Below are 21,826 nucleotides of genomic sequence, written 5' to 3' on the forward strand. Positions count from 1 at the left end.
TTTATTCTGGCATACTTTTATTTTTTATTGTTCAGAATTTGATAGAATATCCTCTGTAGCTGTACCTCTGCTGTACGAACATGTTTTTTTAAATAACCAAGACACTTCAACAAAAACCTTTATATTGTGAAAACACAGTGATCAAAATTAGAGAAAACTTTCAGATCCCTCCCAGTTATTGGTGTTAATCTGCACCCGGTGACAATTGACTTCATTGTTGGATTGTTGCCCTATTTATCTGCAGCTCTCCTGGTTACTTTGTAAGATGGAAGCTGCTCTAAGGAGACTGAAACCCTGAGACAGCAGGTTGTCCAGATGAAGGCCAAAGGGATGACCCTCTCAGCCATCAGAGAGAGGTTGGGCGTTCACAGTCTGTGATTTCAAGAAGATTGGAACTTTACAAGGACACACATTCATTTAAGTCCCTCAAAAAGGCCGGTCGTCCACGTAAAACAAGTGCATGAGGGGACAGGATTATGAGAAGACTCTCAATGGGGAATCAGTTCAACACTGCAGCTGGAGTTGGTCTCCAGTTCAGTTCTGAACAGGACAAGGATCTGTCTCTGCACACAGTGTCTCACTGTTTAAGACTTTATGGACTGAAAGCCCACTCTGCAGTGACCAAACCTCTCATCAGCAGAAAGAATAAAAAGGCTAGACTTGCCTTTGCTGAGAAGCATGTTGTGTGGACAGAGGAGAACTGGTCAAGAGTGACTTCAGTGATGAGAGGACGTTCAGTTTATTTGTGTCTGGTGGAAACATTATGTTGGGCGTAGGACTGGGGAAAGACTGAACCCAAAGTGTGTAAAGAAGTCAGTTAACTCTGGAGGAGGAAGTGTCATGGTTTGAAAGATGTTTTCTGCAGCAGGAGTTGGGCCTCTTGTACAGCTACATGGCAGAGTGAATGCAAATGTTTATGTGAACCTCCTTCACCAACATGTAACACCTTCACTGCAACTGTCTCCCAATCAGCTGCAATTTTCATTTTCAGTTAGTGAACTGTGGAAGAGTCAGAATGGACCAAGATCAAACCAGAGCAGTGTGAGAAACATTGTTGAAATCTTCTCTTCTGACACAGTGGTTACTGTTCTCTAATTTTGATCACTGCTTTTTAAATATAAAAAGTTTTTGTTGTAGTGCCTTGGTTATTTAAAAAAAAATTGCTAGTACAGCCACAGCGGATATTCTATCAAATTCTGATCAATTAAAGATAACAATATTCCAGGGGAAATAAAGAAAATACTATGTTAGCTAATCTTGATCTTCACTGTATATATATACATGATATACATGAATGCATTATCATTCACTATGTAAGGACTCATGGTGGATACCAACTCATCATCAGGTTAGCATCCCATGAAATCATCTCTCATTGTGAATGACAATAACGAGTCATAATGTTTCATGACTACGCTCATAAATACACGTAATGCTTTGTGATGCATACTATCAACAGTCATAAAAGAATATAGATGTGATTTATCATGATTTATAGTGAAAGTATGAGTGAACGCCCGTTGATTATTGAGGTGTGTGTAGGTGAGAAGGTAGTCATCATGATTTATAAGCCTTCAGTCAAACTCTATCAAGAGCATCCAGAAGAGAACACCCTTGAACTTATGCGTACACAACCATCAATAATTATGATTCAATTATATATAATACATTATACTTAATTACATTTTGATGCATCAGAATTATTATTATTTATAATATTATTATTATTATTATTGTTTATAGTGGACCATACTAACCTGTATGTAATCCAAAAATAGAAAATGACCTGTACATCAAAATAACGTTCCCTTTTCTCTAGCCTTCATTTCCTCCTTTCCATTTGTCATGTCTATTTTCATGATTTGAGCTGAAAAATATGTGGCCCCGCTGTCAATCACAGCATGAAACAGGATGGGCCAGGGGAGCCCACAAGAGAGTGTAACTGTTTACCTCATTACAACCATCTTTCTAATGTATTGCATTCATATGGAACTGATTTACATGGGGACGTTCGAAGCATTGCAGGAAGTATTGTGACGTGTGTATTACACACTAGAAAAGGACCGCCCCAAAAAATCGATATCAGTTGAAGTGTATGCAATATTTTACATTTTTTCACCACTTTACCTTGCCATCACACAGCACTGTTTAAGTTCCCACAGTGGGAACTGAAGCCATTCTATGTTCCTGCCAAAGCCACCAGACTCCACTGACAAAAAACAATAATTCAGTCAACAGTTAATGTGTTCTTGTTTTTGTGATTAACTGAACATTGAAACACACCAGCAAAGGCCGGCTAACTCCCATGTTCTGCAAGTCAAGTAAAATTACTTTTTTGTCAAAAGAGTCTGGTGACTTTGACAAGAGCATAGAATGGCTTCAGTTCCCCTTGTGTTAACTTAAAGTGAAATTCCAGCGTAAAATCATCCTATGATCTTTTTCAGCACTTACACACATCAACATATTAACGGAGAAATCCAGTAGAGTCGCTAACAGCCGGACGTAGATAACACTGATTAGCTCGGGGCAGTAAGGAGAAGGCATTCAAACGTCTTTTTAACCACTAATACTGCTCAAAATAACAGCAAACCTCTGCAGCAGCATGAGATGAGTCCCTACACAGAAAACAAAGCACCAATGGGCTCCTTCCTTTTTGGATTATATTTGCTAATCGACTTGAATGGACTTTACTATGAGAGGAGCTGGTACAGTGGCCAGTAGGTAAGTCTTTAAAACACTCTTTAATAAACTCTGGGTTCACTAACTAAGTTGTTGGTGCTTTGTTTTCTGTGTAGGGACTCTTCTCATGCTGCTGCAGAGGTTTGCTGTTATTTTCAGCAGTATTAGTGGTTAAAAAAGACGTTTTAATGCCTTCACCGTACTGCCCTGAGCTAATCACTGTTAGCCACGTCCGGCCTCCGGATTTCTCTGTTAATGGTTCATACATTCGAAAAAAACTGTCTCAATGGCTTATTTGATGTGTGCAAGTGTCGAAAAAGACCATGGAATGATTTTACGCCAGAATTTCACTTTACACAGGGCTGTCTGTTGGCAAAGTAAAATGGCGTAACAGTTCTTAATATAGTATACACTTCAACTGAGCTAGATTAATTAGGTTTCTAAAATAAGATTAGCTGCTGTTAGGTCCACAGGACATAGCTTAGCTTCTGTTTCAGTACTCCATTCTGCTTCTCCAAACTGGCGCCGTGCTCACCCCATCTACTGTAGGTAACACACTGACTATGGAAAAATACCTCATACAGCCCTACTTCAAAAAATCGGAACTATCCCATAAATATGGACCCATTAAGTTATTTTTGCCCAAGGGCCCCAAAGGAGGTCAATCCGGCCATGCCTTACTAAACCTCAATAATGCTTAGTTACAACAGGTATTATAGGGGAAAAAACATGAAAAACTGACCTTATATGATGTATGATTTTATGATTATGAACACTTACATTTTAAATATAGTTCAATTGCATTATGTTTCCTCCACTGCAGCTATAACAAGTGCAACCCTGAGAAAGTTTCCTCGTTCTCTTGTGAACATGATGAGAAGAGTGAATGACAAACTGTTAAGAAATGATCGTCAACAGTTTCATTGAAAACCGGCTTTATTGAATATAAATCTCTGTTACGGTGCCCATGAGGTGGTGCTGCTGTAATTTGAGTCAAAATGTGAGCAAAAAAAAAAAAAGGCTTTGTATAATTACAGTCATTTTTATAATGGGCATGCTGTTCAAGCGGTGCCCTGTTTGTTCTAAAAAAAAAAAGAAATCATTATGTAAATCACATAAAGACACTTGTGGTGTGAGGGTGGATTTCAATGATGCTCTGATAAATTATTGAACACATACTTGACACATTCTGTGAAGGCACTTGATAAGCAGTGATATACTGGGAACAAAGAGTGTGCTAACATTAGGCCTTTGGTAATGAGAAATAAACTCCATGTCTAACAGGAAAGCAGTAGGTAGCCATAACATCATGTTTAGCTTCATGGAATTGTACAGTGACAGCAACTCTGTAGAAAGTGTAAAGCACTGTCAGGCACTGATATTGACACAGATAACATGTTACAGGAGCGACTCACTAAACATCTAAGCCAGGCCTAAACAGTCAAAATACTGACACACAAAACACTTTTACTAAGATAGCGACTTAATGAAAGATTCCTTTTTAATACATCTCATAGTTCAATCTTTAAAAAAATAATGTTTTTCCACTCTGATTTGTTCCATTGCAAAGTAATTTTTTTCCAAATCTAAACTTTAAAACTGCATTTTTTTACCACAGACCTCTGCTTCACAATGATGTGTTCACGCACACAAAAACAACATTTGTATAGAAAACTTGCATAGATTATGCATATTTTGCATAGAAGTCTAAATCATGCCTGCCTTCGCATCCCTCAAATCTAACAGTAAAGTTCTAAGGGTGAAGGCGAGCAGAATTTATTGGCAGGAGTTTAGGAAGCCACGCAGCATGTACAAAACAAAGACATGCAATCCAGATAAAAAAGAGCCGGATATATATTGAAGAGAATACGACCATATATAATCAATAGCAGAGATACCTTAAGGCATATATATTTCTGTATTATCAAAATTCATAATCATTGGCATCATTTCACTTTTGACTTTAAAAATTAAATACAGATTGATAGTAACCATCCTGATACATCACTGTGGAATAATGTTACGTTTCTACTGAAGCATGAAGCCTCCTCTCCCTACATGTAGCTGGGGGAAGGTCCTGAGCATTCCACAGATCACTGTTGCATTACTGATGTGTGTGTTGACACACACGCATACTCTCTCTCACTGTTCCTGGCCGTCCTCCCGCAGCTCTGACGGAAGAAACTTATACTGCTGCTGCCTGATCATGGCCAGCTTCTTCCTGGCCTCGTCCAGCTCCCGTTCTTTCCGCAGCATCTCCTCCTGAGCGGCGATAATCTGCAACACAACGCAGTCTGTCAGCACACTGAGGAAACACCAGCTTTAATCTAATAAATATATATATTACACTGGATACCAAAATAAAATAATTACTTGCTTTATTCTGGCATACTTTTATTTTTATTGTTCAGAATTTGATAGAATATCCTGTGTGTCTATACCTCTGCTGTACGAGCATGTGCTTTTTTTTAAATAACCAAGACACTTCAACAAAAACCTTTATTTTGGGAAAAAAACATGATCAAAATCAATTGCACATCCAAATGCAAAGGCAAAATATAAAGTTTGCTCAAACTTTATGGACCTGGTCAACTCCATGCCTGTTTTTCTGGTTATTGGGTTAACTGGACTAAGTCACAGGCCCTCCCCCTGATCTCATATTGACCAGAATCATTTCAGCTGGTTCATCCCAGTGGCCCCATAAGGGAGGTAATTACTTGGGAATCCTCTTCCTCTCTCTCCCAGACAAAGCAGGGACATAGCACAATGCCATTTTGATCCCCTTCTAGACAAAGAAGATATGCTTTATCTCTCATTGTGGGGAAAGGTTTATACTTAGCAATTGAATATACTTTGTAACAATTGATTCTGTAACAGTAAAAAGCCAAGGATACATATGGGTAAATAACAAACGCATGTAGTAAAAAGTGGCCAGGGCCTCCTCAATCTGCTCTTTACTATCATGCTTTCGACCTGAGGGACCTGTCAAACTGAACACTTCCTTGGGATGAGGCAATCACACTATTATTCTGTGCTTATGAACAAATGTGCTTACAGGACCCCCTCAGCTCCGAAAACCCTGTGGAAAAGGGGATTTGGGCCCCACTTCTGAAGAAGATGAGTGGGATAAATGATAGGGGGTACCAAACAGGTGTCTGGAGATATCAGAATAAGGTGAATTCAGTTCAAAATCCCCGACAGATCTACTGGCGCCCTTCCAAGTATTTCAGAATGGGCTTAAAAGTAACACCAGATTGTTGGAGATGTACATGCATTCACGGTCACGCTCCAAGGTTCAGACATTCTGGATCGTGAGTCCATGAGTACATCACAGAGATCGCAGAGGTGGATTATAAACAAGTGTTATGATTGGTAAACAGCTGATAAAGAGAAAGTGGAAAGCTGTAGGAGGTGCATTTTTCTAGGATTGGTCTTAAAACTGGGCAAGGTGGCAGTTTATGAGAGGATATCCTATAGCCTAATAAATGAGGTAGAAAAGTACAATAATAAATGGGGAATATTAATACAAAGATACAAGAAAACACAAGCGATAGAGCCTAACTCTTACCTGTGTGTATGTTTTCTTTAGGAAGCATCCAAACAGGGTTATTAAATAATTTGTTTTTTTTTTAATTATAATACACACTTTGTATTTTTGTATTTAAAATACATATGTTTCAGTTTTATTTGACTGTATTTTCCCTTTTATATCTGTACTTACTTTCAGCAGGTATGTATGTACACTCAGTATGTAGGTGGCTATATTTGTACTCCCGCTGTGTAAGGGATCTTTGACTCACCTGAGCGATGCCTCCCACCATCTTACTCTTGACCACCACAGCCTGGTCATCCTGAGCATCAAATGCTGCTTTCTGTGCTGCTTTCACCAGGTTATCAGAGGCTCTCTTAACAGCATTTCCAGCAGCCTGCAGAAAAAAACCCACAGGATTAATGTGTGTTGTTTTTTACACTGGGAGCAGTACACTGACAAGAAGTCTTCTTTTGTGGAGCTTTTCATGGTTGAAAGCTCCAGAAAAAGCTAATGTGGACCTTGATTTCAGATTGTTTTTTTTGGTCAAATGAAAAAGCATAAAAGGACGATGAGGTGACTTCTAAAAACAATGCATAATAGATGTCTAATATCTCCAACCGTGGAGCATGATTCAGTGTGTGAGGGAATGTGGAAACAGACTCATGCAGACATCAACTGTGCTTCTTGTGAACAGCAACTCCAGGAAAGGGAATGAGAACTTCCAGCAGTGCTCGGAGAGAAAACCATAACAGGTTTTTTTCCTGCTCAGTGCCTGAGAATAACTGTAAAAGGCAACGAGGAGCAGCCTGCCGAACTGCACTCAAAGCCAAACATTTGTCTCATTGGGCAGCGCGGCTACAAACAAAGAGGAGTTTTCTCCTTTTGCGGCGGTCGACTGAAATCAGACACTGAGCTGGCAGAGGATGGCACACTCACACAGACATTAGTGAATCCTCCTCCACTGGTTTATCTTTGGCTGGAATGTTACTGTTAGTCCGGCCCTGACATACAACATAACATGATCTGTACTGTACATGGAGGCGCACACTAAACTGGGACTGTCCCAGGAGGTACCATGAGGGGGCTGAAAATGCACAGCAAAGCCATTGTTAAAAGAGTAACGTAAACCGCTTTAGATGTCCTTTCACTCACAAATGCAGAATTTCAAAAATGGGACTTAATTGGGAATTCATTTATAAAAACTCTCGTGAATGAGAAGGCAGTAAAAATGCTTGAGTTTGAGGATGTAGGGAGAGTTGTTCAAATGTTTCTCATTGTCAGAATTTTTCTCTTTTCCTGCAACCCAAAATAAAAGAGTTAAGTCATTAAGTGGCACCTCTTCATTTTTAAGGGACACATGTGACATGCTTTATACTTCCTGTAACTACAATCCAATTTATTGCATTTCCACATATGTAGCATATTTTGTGTAAGCCCCATACGTGGTCACATGGGCCGTTTCAATGCATTTACCATAAAGGTCAGAATAGGGGTGCACTCTGGCAGCATCTTGTTTGACCATGGAGATGTGAGAGATTAGGTTGGTTAGTTTGTTATTGTGTGACTTTGGTGTTTGAGGGTTTAGAAAGGGTTACAAACTAACAAAACTAAATGGTGGCAGACCAGACACTCTTATGTTCTGTGAGGTAATATAACAGTGACTGTCAAAAGAGTCTGGTGGCTTTGATGAGAGCATAGAAACTTGAAGTCCCCTCCACTGAAAAACATCTTTTCTTCTTGTTCTTCTGTTGGAGTTTGAGTTTCACTGTGCAGAATGAGGCATGTGCACAGTTTGACACAAGAAGGCTGTTTTCACATTAATATGCAGAAAGTGTTCAGATTCTACAAGCCTACAAGTATGATCACAGATAGTTTGAAGTCAATCCTAGTCCAATATTTAACTCTTTGAAGTGTCATGTAGAAACTTGAAGCCCCCAGTACACACACACACTGACAGTGGGCTTTACTGTGAAGTAGAAGACTCCTTGCCTCCAGCAGGACATTTTTTTAAATGGACAAAATTTGCATAATCATAGATTCTGGAATTCTGAATGAGGTAGATGGAGTTGATTCCACTTTAAGGATTTTAAATGAGAGAATTTTACTCTTTTTTTCCTCCAAAAAACCCCCACATCAGACACAATTTTTGTTTCACGCAGACTATATATATGTAGATATGTCTTAATACATGTCTGGGGATCTTTAAACAGGGCTGTCTGATGGCAATGTAAAGAGGTGAAAATATTCTAAATTTAGCATACACTTGAAGTGATTCAGTGTCATTTTTTTAGGTGGCTAAAATAAGTTTATCTGCCAGCCCTGTCTACAGCAGTACATTGCCTTTCTTCTGTGTCAGTACTCCTCTACCGTCATATGCTGGCTATGGATAAGTACCTCATACAACCCCCACTTCAAAATATGTAAGACTCCCAGGTTGGCTGCTAAATAACATTGTATTATTGTAGGTGGTGCCAAATAAGCTGGTAACACAGTGCATAAGCCAGTTCTTTAAGTGAACCACCTGCTGCCATCAGGAACAGTCCACAGCCACCTTTTCTCAGATATTCACACATTCAACATTTTACATCTCTCAGCACTCTGAATAATTACAGCCTTAAAAAGGACCACGGCAAAGAGTGAAGAGAGCAAATGCTTCTGGTGTAATCATAGATCAGGGCTAATGTTTCCAGTTCTGGTGCCATGGGTGGACTGGTGGATTGTTTCCAGAGCTCCTGTAGACATAAATGTATGGGAATTACTGTGGTGGCAGCTGCAGGCTCAGAAGAGGAGGAGATAAGCCACTGCTGATTGGATCAGAGAATATGAGATGGCCTGGACAGGCTGATGTGCTCACAGCTAGCATACACTCAGCCTTAAATATAGTATTTTTGGGTGGATGGGGTGACAGGAGATACTTGTAGTTTGTATTTTGTCTTGGGACTGACTGCATCAGTTACACATAAAGGTCAAGACACCCTCTGTGCTGCATGATTTCCATCAGTCAATCACTCCTTTTGTGCAGTTTAAGAAGACAAACGTGTTTTTAAATGAGCGCTCCACCAGTTTTACATACAAAGATGGGTTCCTCACCATGGGGAGTCCTCAACCTGTAAAAACAGTATCATTCCTTCTGTGTCTGAGAGAAGAATCCTGATGATGTCATAGCGGTGTCATCAGGGCTAAAGCCCAATCAGACAGAGTGCGTTTTAGCAGCTGAGGGTGGCTTTTTGTAATTGTTGTCAATGAGAGTGAAGGGTTTTGCTCGCTGCTTTAAAGTCGCTGAGCGCCCCGTGTTGAAAAAAAGGTGAACTCACCTGCAGGAAAGGCCCCCAATGTCATTTAACTTTGGTCGTTTATAGATGCTAACCCAAACTTTGCCAAAGCCTCAAAAGATGGTTCAGGTTAGGTATAGAAATCAAATGGTTAAGGTGAGTAGGTTGTTGAGAAGCGAGTCTCACCAGTTTTTCTAGTTTTGGCAAATCTAGGGCTACCGTCCAGCCACGACTTTTAACTTCACAGCAAAATAACAGTTAGCTGGCGATTATGTGGTTGCCTAACAAGAATAAAAAAAGATTCAACTGACAACACTATGTCTGATCGGGTGTTTCCAACAAGAAGTTCAGTGCAGTGCACCGCGTTCTGTCTGGAGACTAGAAGTTTATATCAGAAGGCCTGAGTTACAACTTGCAGGTGTGAAGTTGGAAATATGTGGGAGTTTATGAGGCAGGACGGCTCAACCAGAAATATTCTATTGATTGCGTTATGGGAAATGTAGGATCTGTGTTTTTTTGGATCTTGAGTCATAGGAGAGAAAAAAGTCAAGATATCGCAGCCTCTGTTGCTCTTCTTTGAATATGACTTTGAATCCCCTGGCATTATGGAAATGCAACACTAAATCCCTGGAGTGTACGCCTTTAAAAAGACTGAAATGCAGCAGTATGTAAAAGGCACTCTTACCTGAGCTAAATATAGAGCACACTAATCCTGATGTAGCAGCTGTGCAGATCATGCAGCTCACCTGTAACCCTAAACACTCAAACTCCCGCCTATTAATAGACTATCCAACAACCTCAGCTGTTTCAGAATGACTAATGTAGGGATGTGACTATTGTTCCTTCCATTGTAGGTCGGAATCAGAAGAACAGATGACAATCACACATCTAACTATGCACTTGCCAAAATCAGATGTCAGTGTGACCAAGCAGGAATAGAGGGTTAGGGAGCTAACTACTGACCTAACCCGGACTTTTCAGTCTCCACAAACTGGCTCAAGATCAAACTAACTCAAACTAACTAAGCCATGGTAACTAATCCTTTGCCTCTATTTTCATCATAATTACCATGATTAAGTCATATTTCTGGGGAGAAGAAAAGAGTCTGCTTATAAATAAAGTTCTGTACAAAATACTGAGGTCATTTAAATGATAAGTTCTATATTTTTCTTACTGTCAACGAGTTCTGTGCAGACCCAAACCAGTAATGTGATAATCTGTCTCTCAATACTTTGTGACTTCTGAACTCTGCCTGAGTCTGAATAGGAACAGAAAGAGAAATGGAACTGAAATGTAACTCAGTGCCCACGGATATTATAAGCCACTCGTACGATATAAATCCCTGCACACCCATTAGAGGTGTACAGGCAGCCACGAGTGAGAAACACAGAATGGCATCTACGTGTATAGAACTAAGCTGCAAGCACACACAACAGCCAGTGTGCACCACTGAGTGTCTGGAGGGTTTAATGCCATCACAGTTTCACTCTGCTCTCCAATGGGAATTCTGCTACACAAATCCACCTGATGTTAGCTAAGGCTAGCTCTAATATTAGCTATGGGGACATAACATACAGACATTTTTAAAGCACCGCATTTACCCCAACAACACAACCGACAGACACGGATTCTCTCATTTACAGCGCTATGATAAACACTATCGATAAAGACAAAAACTCTTCTTCTGGCAGTACACAGACTCAAGACTTTCTGCCGATCAAGATACATGGAGGAGCAAGTGTTGCCCACTCCTCAGGAAGGAAAGTAGCTATAGACCTTTTTAATGAAATTCCATTGCTAGGCAACAGCCTTGGTCCTTGTTAACTTCCTGTCAGCTAATTCACATTCACTGTAACAGGAAATAAACTAGGACCCATTTGGAATGTTTATGTTTACAACTTTGAAAAGGTCTCTTGGCTGTCCTAAAAGTCGCTAGACGCTGTTAAATGACGCCATCGCCTAATTTGCATAACTGGCCAGTTGCATGTTATTGTATTGGACTCTGTAGGCGAGAGGAATAATGTTGACAGTCAGGATAAAAAAACCCTAATGTGTTTAGAACTACAAATGAACTTACTTCTTTTTTTCAATTTTGCTATTGAAATAGGCCATCACTTCTGTGGGTCTCGTCTCTGAGAGAGAGAGAAAGTCGCCAAGCTGGCAACACTGGTAGGAGCATGTGTGGTGACGGATCATAAGAAGGCTCCGTCCTTCTTTGGTTTCTGCCTCTGTATTCTGCCTTAATTGATAACCTGACTCCTCCAGATGGATTGATTCTCATTGTCTCAACATATCCATCTGGGAACTCTTTGTTGGAGATCTTTTGGGAAGGGAAAAATACTGGTTTCTGATTGGATAAACATCTGTCTATCACCGACATACGGGCCAAATCCACCAATCAGATCAATGTAGCGTGTGACGTACTAACAGCATCGAGGCAAAGCTCAGAAAGGAAACAACATGTGGGTAAAGGATATTTTCCGTTTGTGTAACGTGAATTTACGGTTTAAAGGCCCAATTTCAGGAGCCCGGGTCCATATTCAACAGAAGGATCCCAGAGAAACACTTAATCAGCCTCGACATCAACTCTGATTGGTCGCTTGGCAAACTTCTCCAAATTTTCTGCACTGCACCTTAGTAGACTGATCTGTGAGTAATATATAATGGAGCTCAGAGATCAGGACGGGCTCATGAGGCTACTAAGTTGACTTCCCACAGGGTGTAAGTATCAGGAATTTAAAAAAAAATTTAAAATGTGTTATACATGTAGCAATATAGTGAAGAATGGACATTTCATGCCCAAATCAAGAAACATATTTGTCTTCTGACCTGTAGTGCTATTTATCAGTCTAGGTTGCTTTAGTGTGAGTGTCCCAGTGATGGAGAAATCATGACCCGGTGACTAAAGATAACCCATGTAGGGAACTATTTTCTTTCTACTAAACTACACACACACACACACACCAATCATCAACTGCATCTCCATGCAGATGGAAACATACGGATAAGAGGCTTGTGACAGGGTGAGATGTGAAAATCAATGTCCTGCTTGGCTGAACTGTAATGTTAGCTAGCTCAGGTGAGCTAGCAATATCGGTTAGCTATGAACTATTGTTTGTCCTTTATTTGCCAGAGAGTAACAGCACAGTACAGACGAAAAGAAGTGAGTGTGTGAATGTGAAGTCGCTTGATACACATTAACATGCAGGGCTGACCTGGAGCCTCTTCATGGTCTGGGAGTCCTGGTCAGCCTTGACCTTGCAGGCCACCAGCAGCTGAGCAGTGGAGGCTGCCACCTGCTTGGCTGATGAAATGAGCCTCTCCTCGCTGGCTTGTCCCTGCACCGCAGAGTTGGCTGCCTCACACAAGTTGTTGGTTGCTGCTGCAACCATTCGAGCCTGAGGAGTCAGAGGCATCGAGGATAAGATGTTTTACTTACACCTTTAAATCATTCTTACATACACCTTGAAGGGAAAGACTTACAGCTGAAATCAGACCCTGAGACCACTGTCCATCATCAACTGCGTTGGCTTGGATCGCCCCCACCTGAAAATACAGGGAAACTGGCTCAGAGTCATCAACATTTGCATTCATGGATGTAAAAAAAATTAAATGCAATACTTGACTCAGATTGCTGCAATACAGTTGGCTGATGAGGACATATGTAACAACAGAAAGAACTGTAGCACTTTCAGACCTGTGTATTAGGTGTGGACAGGAGAAAGGGACCTTTTTCATTGTGTTTGGGAATGTGATTAAGTGAAAGAGTTCTGGAGGGAGATGAAACCAGCTCTGGAGAATAAACTGTGTTCACTTTGAACACTTGACCTAAAGCTTTGCATTCGACATCTACATCGATAAAAATGCACGGAGAGGAAGGTCAGGAAACAGGCTGGTTTTCGGGGATAAGAATGACATGGATGGGCAAATTAAAGGACAAAAAAGGACTCCCAAAATCTCAAGTACCGGTATGTGAAGGAGTCCACTGTGTGGATCATCCCTGGAGAAGAAAGTGTCGTTGGGAAAGGTAGGACCACTGAGGCTAAAGGAATGGAACAGGATAGATTAAGGGCTAATCATTAAGGCGGATCATCACAGCAGCAGTGATTACATATCTAAATTCCATTCTTTTGCCAGGCTTTGGTTTATACATACATTTTTTCACAGGGGTTTTCCTCCTCTGTTGTGCATCACAGCCTAATATGGTGGATTGTGCCGCCTGCATGCATCATTGTATTGCTCTACCCCCCTTATAGAAACATTGCTCTCCAAAACAATGAACTGTGATGAGTGTTCCTGCTTTTCGCAGTGTCTGCACAAGTGTCTACTGAAGCACACTTGTTTGTGGCATTGACAAAAAGAATGCGTGTAGTATCCTAAGACTCTAAGATAGTGGTATCATTTTATGAGGGTTTTTAAACATATTTTGTGAGTTTTTCTCTATGCAGCCACTTAATTAAATGAATAGTTTTCCAAGTTTCCTTTAAGGCCCGGCTGTTTTCTCACCAGTGTAGGGTTACCACAGTTCAGTTCTCATTGCCCTTTTAGGACAAGGTTTTTTTTTTTTTGTTTTTCACATTAGGGAAAAGAAAAACAATCATTTCCAATTCCAAGTATGTTTTTGTTTGTGAGACTAACATTGTTCCAGAGATTCGATCACATATGAAATCAACAAATATTCCTTCAAAAGTAAAAGGTTGAGTCAGCCTATTTAAACCTGACTTAAAAGATGATGGTGCATCCTTAAATGTTACATTTTCTCCTCCACATGCCGTCTACATTGATCTCCACACTGTAGTCTTGCCTCTTAGCTACTGCTACTGGAAAAGGACCTCTGCATGCTGTTGCTTTGTCATGGAACCAAAAAACTGCAGCTCACAAGTGAAAAACTGGGCCGAAGATTGTTTTTTCTAGGGTTTGGTTTTTGCATCCCTACTGTAAATGGGTCCCAAAGCCTCTCGTCTGGATGGCAACAATGGTGTTTCAAAAATAACTTTTTAGGTTTTTGGTGGAAAGAAAGGTGTGCTCCAAAAAATGGACTAGTAGGTGTTCATCATGTTACCCTGTTTGGGGGTTTTTGAATGTTTGAATGTTGCCTGCATGATTCAGAATGGACTCTGTATTTAAATCTCATAGAACATTTCTCCTTTAGTTGGATTCATACGTACCTTCCCTTGAGCCACCAGCTCCCTCTGTGCTGCTGAGGCAGCTTTGACCAGAGCACTGGTGGCCGCTGCAATGGACTTGGCTGCCTCCAGAATCTGCTCCTCAAAGTTCAAGCTCTCATCTGCCTCCTGTTTTCAAGAGGGTGCAACCAACAGTCAATAAACACGCTGTGTTACAGGGCTGAGAATATCTGTGGAAGGTTTTTTTATAGACAAAAGACATTGAACAGGGAAGAGTTGGTGTCCACAAATACTTTGAAATGGAGGAATATTAAAATGCTAACAGGGTACGGTCTGTGGGGCAGCCATCATTCATGGTGTGAGGAGCTGATAGCCCAGAAAAGTTGAAGCACACACACACTGTATGTGACCCTGTGGTGAGGTTAACAGGCTCAGTGTGACTGCTGCTACTCTGTAAAAAGCCCTCTAACCTTGGGTTTGGTCCTGGGCCTCAGCTGCTCCAGTTTCTTGGCAGCTGCTTCAATAGCTGCCGCTGCTCCTAACAGCTCGTTCTCTGCGATGACGGTGGGATCCTCGGGGTCCACCCACTCCGTGCCTACAACACACACAAACAATCTGTGTCTAAAAACACATACTCATACTATTAGCTGAATATTGTATAATGATAATGATCTCGGTCAGTGGGATTACAGATAAACTACTGGCCTGATTGTCATGAAATGCAGCAGAATGTTTATTAACTTCCATTTCTTTCCTAATGTCTGCTTCTCCAAACTGGGGATGTGTTGACCATGTTGCCATTTTTTTTTTTGCTCTTTTGTAAACTTTATTGACACACATTCACCTCTCTACTTCCACACACGTTTCTGTTACACTGCTGTCCTTACTACAAGCCTGACTCAGATGTTGGAAGGGCCCTATTTCCGATTACAAGTGAACACAGCATAACTGTTAGTGATGAGCTCCGCCGACAGACCAACCGCTGTCAGCAGAGTCACTAACAAGGAGGTGTATTTACATTTAGAGAGGGAATGTCTCCGCAGACATACAGATTATAATACTCAAAAAGGCAACAAGTGTTTTCAATAGTGGGTCATATGATCAACCCTTTTGCCGAGTATTAGAATCTGTGTGTCTGTGGAGACATTCACTCTCTAGTTCAGGGGTGTCAAAGTGATCCGGTAAAGGGCCGCTGTGTCTGCAGGTTTTCATTCCAACCAAGCAAGAACACACCTGATCCAACAAATCAACTGTGTGAAGACAGTTCAGGTGATTGCATGACTCAAGTCAGGTGTGTTTTTGCTTGGTTGGAATGAAAACCTGCAGCCACAGCGGCCCTTTACTGGATCACTTTGACACCCCTGCGATGGAAATAATCCTTCAATGTCAGTGACTCTGCTGACAGCGGTTGGTCTGTCGGCCGTACTCAGGAATCAGTAACGTGTGTGTGTGTGTGTGTTTGTGTGTGTCTGTCGATTTAAGAGGGGAACATAAAGGGGATGGACTGGAAGTAGAGAGGTGAATGCTTTTTAATAAAGTTTATTAAAAAGCAAAAATAAATAAATAAATTAAAAGTCAAAGCACCTAGTGACTGTGAACGTGACAAGATGGAGGCTCTGAAAGAACAGACTCACCTGCGGTTACATCTTGCTGCCACAGAGGTCGCTAGAAACAACATATCTCAAATCTTATGGAGTACAACTTTAACTCACTCTTTAGTAGATAGGTACTTAACTTACAATTAAATAGATACAATCTTACGGATCATATGTTTAAGTCATGAACCTCCAGCCATGCAGGCAGCAGAATTCAGTCTCTTGCTGTCTTGCAATCCAGTCTCTTGGCCCACAGCAGGGGGGACATTAATCTGTGATATAAAGCTCTGATGATGACTGTCCCTCCATTTGACTAATGATGCTTTCATGGAATCGTCTCAGGTTCAGTGTAATTTGTACTTGACTCTTAAGAAGGGGATCCCAAACAGAGCTGTGTGAAACTGTAGAACTCGACAGGGAGTATGTAATCCTACTTCAAATTACTGTCAGGGCTCATTTGCATGAAGGCTCTAAATAAGACCTGATGCTGGGCTATTTAAGACACTGGGAGCACCAAGGCAGACGTTGAGGTTGTAGTAGTAGTTGTTGTGAAAATGATTGATATTGCACAACTACTATTTCTTAAATGTCTTTAACATATCTATGAAACTTGTAACTGTCTCATTACCATGACTAAAGTTCACTACTGGCGACAAATGTCTGGTAGGGGTTGGTGTTATCCCTTCAACCCCCAGATCCATCCAGACCCATTTAGACAGATCGATAAGAACACTAACACCATGTCATGTAAATTGAGACACGAAGAGACGCCCAACGGGTTGTAGTTTTTGTTCCGCTGTCATTCTGTTGTTGAAGAGGTCAAAGGTTAAGATACCTTTCATGGCCTCGGCAGCCTGGATGAGCTCAGTGACAGAGCCTGCCACACGCTTGGAGTAGTTGGCCAACTGTTGCTTCAGATCATGAGTGGGCTTCTGGATGATCTGGGTGAAAGAAAAAAGTCACAACCTTTAAATCAGCCGGTTTTATTTTACATTCATTTCCTGCATTTTAACTTGAATTAACTTGAATTTGGAGGGGGATGTAGTGGTGGAGCAACCCTTCAACACACTGCATGCTCGTTTTCCCCTATTATTTATGACCTATCTGTGTATATGTAGCTTGACACTATGGAAGTGACCACGTAAATTGGAAATTATAGTGGCCATCAACAACAGGGGCCATGTACGTATAAACGATGTGCACAAACACAACCACGCATATTTCATTTCCATCACATGAATTAGTATTTACAGAAACAGTGCGATGAGAATGTGGGCATTTCACACAGGCTTCAGACCAGAGAACACAGAGTGATCTGATGGTGACATGATAAGGTAAAGATGAAAAATAGGGTAGAAAAAATAATTCTTTAGGCTTTAAGTATGATGAAAAGAATGCATACTTCTGTCTTTGACCCAGAGTTAGAGGCCTTAACCTGAGGTAACTGCCGAAGCCCTAAAAGGGAAGTGAAAGTTTTTTTTAGCGTGATAAAATTTTCGTTTTTTCAAGTCTGATTCAAAATGTTTTCTCTCCTTTGTTTATGACTTGACAAAAAAAGTTTTGCAAAGATATTTTTTGTAAAAACAGGAGAAAAGAAGTTTTGACAGGGTATTCTTTTTTGTGTTTCCTGTCGTAATAAAAAACTTGTTTCGGCCACAATAACGCACCACTACCCCATGTTCTAAATTTGACTGGAATTGCATTACTAGGAAACTGCTTGGGTCCATGGTTGAGTGGCTAAAATGAGTATTACAACAAACAGACAAAAAACGTCTTTAAAAAAAACAACTATATTAAACGATTCTGGCAAACCTTTTTCCTCCTCTTCTTAAGTCATAAACAAAAGAGAGAAAACGATTTTGATCAGACTTCCTTGTCTCTCTGGGCGTCCGTAGGTATCACTTTGGTTTCAGGAAATAAATCCTTAAAGTCAGACATACCCTGTTGGATGTTAAGTGTGTCTAATGTGCTATTCCTGTTTGAATATAACTTATAACCAGGCTTCATTATTATCAGTATTGTTTCATGTTGCTTCTCTACTGTTTAGCCTAAGTCAGTATCAACTTCTGCGCTGTTTGCACAGCTTTTACTATTTTATGTTTCCAATCATTGACCGTAGCCTGTTCCACACCTGCCCATATGGTGACATCACCAGATTAAGTGAGTTTTAATGTTGTACTTATGAAGGCATTGTCCAGTATCTGTAGGCCAGTGGTTCCCAAACTTGGGGGAAAGCCCCCTAGGGGTGGGCCTGGAGTTATAAAAGGAGGGGAGTGCTGATGCTAAATATAAAAGATGCGCGGTTCTGCACTGTTCCTAAGCATGGACAAGTTTGTGAAAGGACTGCGAAGTACGCCTAAAGCAGACGATGAATCCACATCAAACGTCACAACTACCAAAACAAAGACAACTAAAATGACGCTTCACCAGTACACCTGTGGGTTATCAAGAGAGAGCAGGGCCTCGAACATATTTTTATCTACACAAGGTTTGGGAACCACTGGTGTAGGACAACATTATTACCTCAAACACCTGTATTCATTAGAAATACGTGATCCTGGAGGCACCAGTGTGACCACAGTTCATTACTGATGTGACTCTGTGAGCAGAGACTCGTTCATCAAAAGTATAAAACAGGGAGCAAATGAGACAGTCAACTTCTGTTAAATAACATTTCCACTAATGTCAGGCCCATCTCATTATTCAATGAAAATATTGGCAGTCTAGTTTACTTTGTTGGTGCTCAGATGTGTCTGTGTTTCAGTTTGTGTCCTCGGACTGTCCTAGGTGGACATGCAGTATTCAGGTTGAAGCAGTGTGTGACAGGTGCAAGGCATTAACAGGGCTCAGCCAATACCCAGCTCAAGTTTATTCAGATGTGTTGTCATGAGAAGATAGAGGCGAGGACGTAACTGCACAAGAACGCATGCAGCGGGCCAAACTAATCCCACACTCAAACACATCCACATACTGCACACCCACACACTGATGCACACATGTGCTGAGACAACGCTATTACCTGAGCCCCACCAAGGGAACTATATTAGACTGTGGGAAATGAAAACAGCTCCATGCATCAATTCTAGTAAAGGTTCACTCGTCTGTGATGTTAAGAGGTGCAACAAAAAAACAAACATGTCACTGAGCAACATGATCAGCAGGACAGAGGTCTAGAGGTCGAGGAGACTGAGTGAGGACTAGCAGGCTGCTTGTTGTTCTGTTCCAAACATCAGAGAGCAGCGCCACAGGCTCAGATCACATCTACACTGCCTAGAACAAGTACTGAACTCTGTTTGATCTTTTAGACTTAAGCACAGTGGATGAAATTAAGCTCTTTATTTACACTCATTAACAGTAATTATACTTAAATATCAAAATGAAAACAATCATCTACCAGTTAATTGGTTCAGTCATTTAAATTCTCTCCAGAGCAGATGTGTAATGGTGCGTTCCAGTTGTACTCTGAAGTCTGGATTTCCGAGCTCCGAGTCGAAACTCTCAACTGGAAAGACCCCCAAGGTCGGATTTCCAACTTGGAAGGTTGGACGATATACAACCCCCGAGTTGACATTTAAAGATGGCTGCCCCGGTTGCACAGTAAAGAAGCTCCTGTAATAATCCTTTTACACCGTAAATACTTTTTACTCTTTGTTGTCCGAATAAGTCAGCCATATACAAAGTATTGTTAAAACGTATAAACTGTATATGGAAATGCTATCATCGTGTAATTTACATTTTTCATGTGTATATGCGAACTACAAAGCAGACTGTGCTAACAACGGCAAACCGTAGACTGGTAGTTTCAGCTGTTGTTTTTTTCCGACTTTGCAACTTAAACGCTGATAATTCGGGTGTGACGTCACTTCAAACCCAGACTTCCGAGGTAAATGGAACGCACCATAAATCAGTCAAGTCAGTGAGTAAAGTCCTTTCCTAAATTATTGGTTCAACTTTCTGCCCAACATGGATGAGAAGTCCTGAAAGGGCTCGGAATAATAGCGAATTTGCCCATCTACAGTTCTAGCAAATGTCAGTTTCCTGGACAAAAAAATGGACTACCTCAGACAGCTGACCACCCAACGCAAGACAAAGGACTGTTGTGTCGACCATTCAGCTGAGTTTAATAAGCTCTTTCTGTGCGTAGGGACGCCTCATCTTCCAGTAAGACCCGAGGAGGGGTTGTGGGTTTACACTGATAGTTTATTTACTTATTTTTGTTTAACCAGGCAAGTAATTAAGAACACATTCTTATTGAGAATGGCAGCCTGGCAAAGGGCAAAGCCTCTTGAGGGCAAGGGTTAGGGCTAAAACTCAATGTTCACCGTTGGAGGACTATATAACTGGGAAGTATTGTCCCTTCTATCTACCAAGGGAATTAACCACTATTATCACTGTGGCAGTGCACATCCTTCCAGCTCAAACACTAAAGGGCACCATCAGGGTTCAGATCATTTTCCAGGCCTTTTCCAGGACATTTTCAGTAATCATCACTATTGTGTTCCTCTCTTTGGAAGTCTCATTCTGGCTAGAGTTATTTTGTTTCTGATACCAGCATCAGAAATGCATCTGATACTGCCTAAAATACTGGATCGGATACCACAAATTTTATACCCGATTTAAGACAACTTGTGCAGACAACTGCTGCCTCATATACAAAAGCTGGTTATCCCAAAATCCCTCTCCTGTCCATATGCAGACCTGGTCTGACATCTGGTAACATGCTGCTGACAGTGCTCTGTGCTGACATACCACTGTTGTGGTATAAAGTATTTAACGAAGCATTCAACCAATGCAGCCCCACACTTGTGCAGGTCATGCGTGTGGTGTACTCACCGGCTTGCACCGACATCAGTGAGCCACAAGTTTAAAGGAACATTGAGCGATGGGAAAAGGAAAGAAAAGATGTCATCAAACACATGACAGCTGATATCAGACATATGGAGCACAGCTTTGAAAGCATGCAGTCATCATGCAGTGAACACTGTCAAGGTTGAAAAACATCATTTGAAAAGACTTAAGCAAGTAAAAGATTGCACATTTGAAGAGCATTTGGACACAGCTGACTTCATGCAATGATCACTGGGATGAACGGAGTCGTTCTTTAGTGGCAGTGGTTTTTTGAAGTGTGTTTGTATGAGTTACTTCTCCATAGTCAGCTTGTTACCTACAGTAGATTCCGGTCACCCCGGTCTGAAGAAGCAGACAGGAGTACTGATACAGAAGCTAAGCAATGTCCTCCTGTGGACAGGGGCAGCAGCTAAACAGATTTTAACAGCCTAAAAATGTTTATCTGTTTACGTGTACACTATATTATGTTAGAAATATTGGCACAGCTTACCTGGCTGTCACACAGCACTGTTTAAGTTTGCATCGGAGCTCTCAGGGCCAATATCTAAGCTTTGTGATTGTACTCTATTTTAATAGCTAAAATCGGAATGACCAGCAGAAAGGTCAAAGTAATGACATTACTTATTTCACTCCAGCTGTGAAGTGTTTTAATAACTTGAACCAGGTCCACCACAAAATAACGTATTATTAGTTAGTTATAGTTATCATTTTTCTCATGTCATCTATCTTTTTTTATTACCCTCCTGCTCTTTATTCCTTTGGATGGCTCTAGTG

At 41.0% G+C, this 21,826-nt stretch overlaps 1 protein-coding gene across 1 annotated transcript in view; it reads right to left on the bottom strand.

Moving 5' to 3' along the window:
- Positions 1 to 3,603: 3,603 nt before the first annotated feature.
- Positions 3,604 to 21,826, bottom strand: part of tln1 (talin 1) — an 89,558-nt gene continuing 71,335 nt past the window's right edge. Inside the window, exons 51-57 of the mRNA XM_083929728.1 lie at positions 17,040 to 17,145; positions 15,080 to 15,204; positions 14,652 to 14,777; positions 12,967 to 13,029; positions 12,699 to 12,881; positions 6,480 to 6,605; positions 3,604 to 4,956 (exon numbers count right to left, since the gene is read on the bottom strand). Of these exons, the coding sequence (XP_083785854.1) occupies positions 4,822 to 4,956; positions 6,480 to 6,605; positions 12,699 to 12,881; positions 12,967 to 13,029; positions 14,652 to 14,777; positions 15,080 to 15,204; positions 17,040 to 17,145 (864 nt within the window). The 3' untranslated portion in view covers positions 3,604 to 4,821. The remainder of the gene's footprint in view (positions 4,957 to 6,479; positions 6,606 to 12,698; positions 12,882 to 12,966; positions 13,030 to 14,651; positions 14,778 to 15,079; positions 15,205 to 17,039; positions 17,146 to 21,826) is intronic.

This window comes from Echiichthys vipera (genome assembly GCF_963691815.1).
Source record: "Echiichthys vipera genome assembly, chromosome: 16".
NCBI classification, from domain to species: Eukaryota; Metazoa; Chordata; class Actinopteri; order Perciformes; family Trachinidae; genus Echiichthys; species Echiichthys vipera.